Genomic DNA, 2,479 nt, shown 5'->3' on the forward strand with positions numbered 1-2,479 from the left:
GTGGAGGCCGACCAGTGTCTCTGTTTCATGACGTGGCTTCTGCTTTCAAATATCTTCGTAGGCTATTCTGTAAATATCCAAGTGTGTTGCCACGCTTTTTTAAAAAATAAGAACTTCAGTAATTTTTAATTAACTCCTAAAGTTCTAATTCGTTTCCCTTTCATTCCCAAACAGAGCCGACAGCAGCTCCATCTCGAGTCTCAGCAAGGAGCCTGTCCGCCTCCGAGATCAGGGTGACCTGGGGCGCCGTCCCTTGGAAGCTGAGCAATGGACACTTACTTGGCTACGAGGTGATTTCTTTTAACTTTGGTCAGCTTGTGTGTGGACACACTCATGCTGCAGTGTCTCTGTTCATGTAAAAAGTCTCAACCAGGACCTCTTAGCTAAAGTCTGACTTTTGTTGAAATTTTACCAGCTCATTGTCCCACGCGACTATCAATGGAAACTGAATTTAACTCAAGTTGAGTAAAAATCATTTTAGTTGGGGTCAAAAAGAAGAAGTAGTCCTAGAAAAATAAATCTTGTATCACATGGGCCAAAATTTTTAGAGGGATTAACCAAAAAACAAGAGTGAGATTGAGCTGCAGTACTTGAGTTCACAGGCAGTTCGTGCCAGGGAGACCCCCTTCCTCCAGCCGTTCGTCGTACTGTCTCGGTGGCCTGCTCAGGTCGGAGGGTCTCTTCTAGGGTCCAGAGAAGCCAGTTGCCTGTCACATAATTTTTGCCCTCGAACTCTCTTTAGTGAAATCAGACGAAAGACATGCAACAGAGGCTAACACAAGAACGAGTGTGATGCAGGACACAGCCGGTCACACAGAAAGTGCGGGGGAGGGCGGGAGATCTGAAGAGGTCGCCCAAAGGCAGTGAGGCTGAACCGTCTAGAGGAAACCGGAAGATGTTCAGATTTGGGGGCAGGATTTGTCATGCTGGAGAGGTGGGGACCACATGTGAGTGAGGGTGCACGCACGGGGCTGTGTTCCAACCTGCGGCTCAGCCTGGAGGGACCCAGGGGGACGACGCCCAGCCTCCCATCTCCTGCCTCCACTGGCCGGATCCAGTGGGAAGCCATTGGGGGACAGGCTTGTCATGCAGTCCCCAGCCCGCCCAGGACGAGGATGCAGGTCTGCATTTGTCCCCTGAGCACTGTTAGATGTGTTTTGCCTGGTATTTGTTTAAATGTGTTTGGTCTAGCAACTAAGTTGGAAATCTTGTCTAAATCTTGCCTGAAAATCTGTAGCTGTAAACAAAATAATGTTAGTCTATTAAAATCACATTTTTGAATTAATACCTGGACTTTAGTGGCTAAAAAAGGTGCCATTTTCAAGACATTATTTTTATAAACTGCATTTCATTTTAAGTTTAAATTAAGTGAAATCTCAGTGACAGTAAGAGTTTCTCATGGCAGGGCCGTTCGTTCTTGGAATAACCAAATTACTCATAGAAATACAGGTAGCATCGTAAATCCTGACAGGGCTCAGGCTTGCTGCTGTTCACGTCCCGTGTTAGACATATGGCTTGTTAAGTGGGTCTGTGGTTCTGGGGAAGGATGATGCCACCTCATCAAGAAGCTGGAGTCCCACGGTGCTTTAGCTGCCCAGACCGTGCGGTCGCTAGTGTGTCTCCCCCTCTTCCCGGGTTCCAGTTACCTGTGGTCAACCGTGGTCCAAAAATATTAAATGGAAAGTTCCAGAAATAAACAATTCATAAGTTTTAAATTTGCAGCCATCCGAGTAGGGCAGTGCAATCTGGAGCCACACCCCCGACCCCCAGGAGGCGACTCATGCTCAGTCCAGAGTCTCCACCTCTGCGGGTTCCCTGCCCTTCGGTCACTCAGTGACCATCTGTGAGAACTGGTGGCCCAGACGACCGCAGGAGGGCGCTCGCTGTCACCGCTGGTCAAGCTCCAGCTCAAGAACAATGTGGAGAGGAGTGGGCTCAGCCCCGCTGCTCTCCAGGCCCCGCCCACCCCACCTGCTCCCCACCCTCCCGCGGGGAGCTCTGGGAGCCCCTGCAGGGCGGGATGGGAGGCCCCAGTACAGGTGCGTGGTGCCTGCAGAGCAGCCCGCCTGCGGCCCCTCGCCCGCGCCGGAGCTGGAGTTCCCACCCACCCTCTGCGTCCCAGCTCCCCCGGCACCGGCCCCCTATCCTGAGGCCTGGTAGCCGCAGCCCGGGGTGTCGCATTGGCATGCTAGAGACACCTCACAGTGGGGGCGTCCAAGGGCCTGGGGGCTGTGCGCCCGGACACCCGCCAGTGACCAGGCGAACGTTTTCATCGCGGCTGGTGGCTGCAGTGGGGGAAGGATGGGGTGGGGCGCGCCCCATCTCACCTGCGTTTGCTCAAGGCCGTCGACGCTGAGTGATGGGCAGGCGGGCGATGCCCTTGAGGGGTGCAGCTGGGGTGACGGCGGCGACCCCGCGGCCAGGCGCCCCGCCTTCGGGCCATCCGGGGACCCGGCCCGGCCTCCGGGGTGCTGTCAGG

At 54.1% G+C, this 2,479-nt stretch overlaps 1 protein-coding gene across 1 annotated transcript in view; it reads left to right on the forward strand.

Annotated features, from left to right (window-relative positions):
- Nucleotides 1-2,479, forward strand: part of CNTN3 (contactin 3) — a 37,329-nt gene that overhangs the window by 20,239 nt on the left and 14,611 nt on the right. Inside the window, exon 11 of the mRNA XM_011385909.1 lies at nucleotides 175-290. Within this exon, the coding sequence (XP_011384211.1) occupies nucleotides 175-290 (116 nt within the window). The remainder of the gene's footprint in view (nucleotides 1-174; nucleotides 291-2,479) is intronic.

This window comes from Pteropus vampyrus, unplaced genomic scaffold, assembly GCF_000151845.1.
Source record: "Pteropus vampyrus isolate Shadow unplaced genomic scaffold, Pvam_2.0 Scaffold825, whole genome shotgun sequence".
Taxonomy (NCBI): Eukaryota; Metazoa; Chordata; class Mammalia; order Chiroptera; family Pteropodidae; genus Pteropus; species Pteropus vampyrus.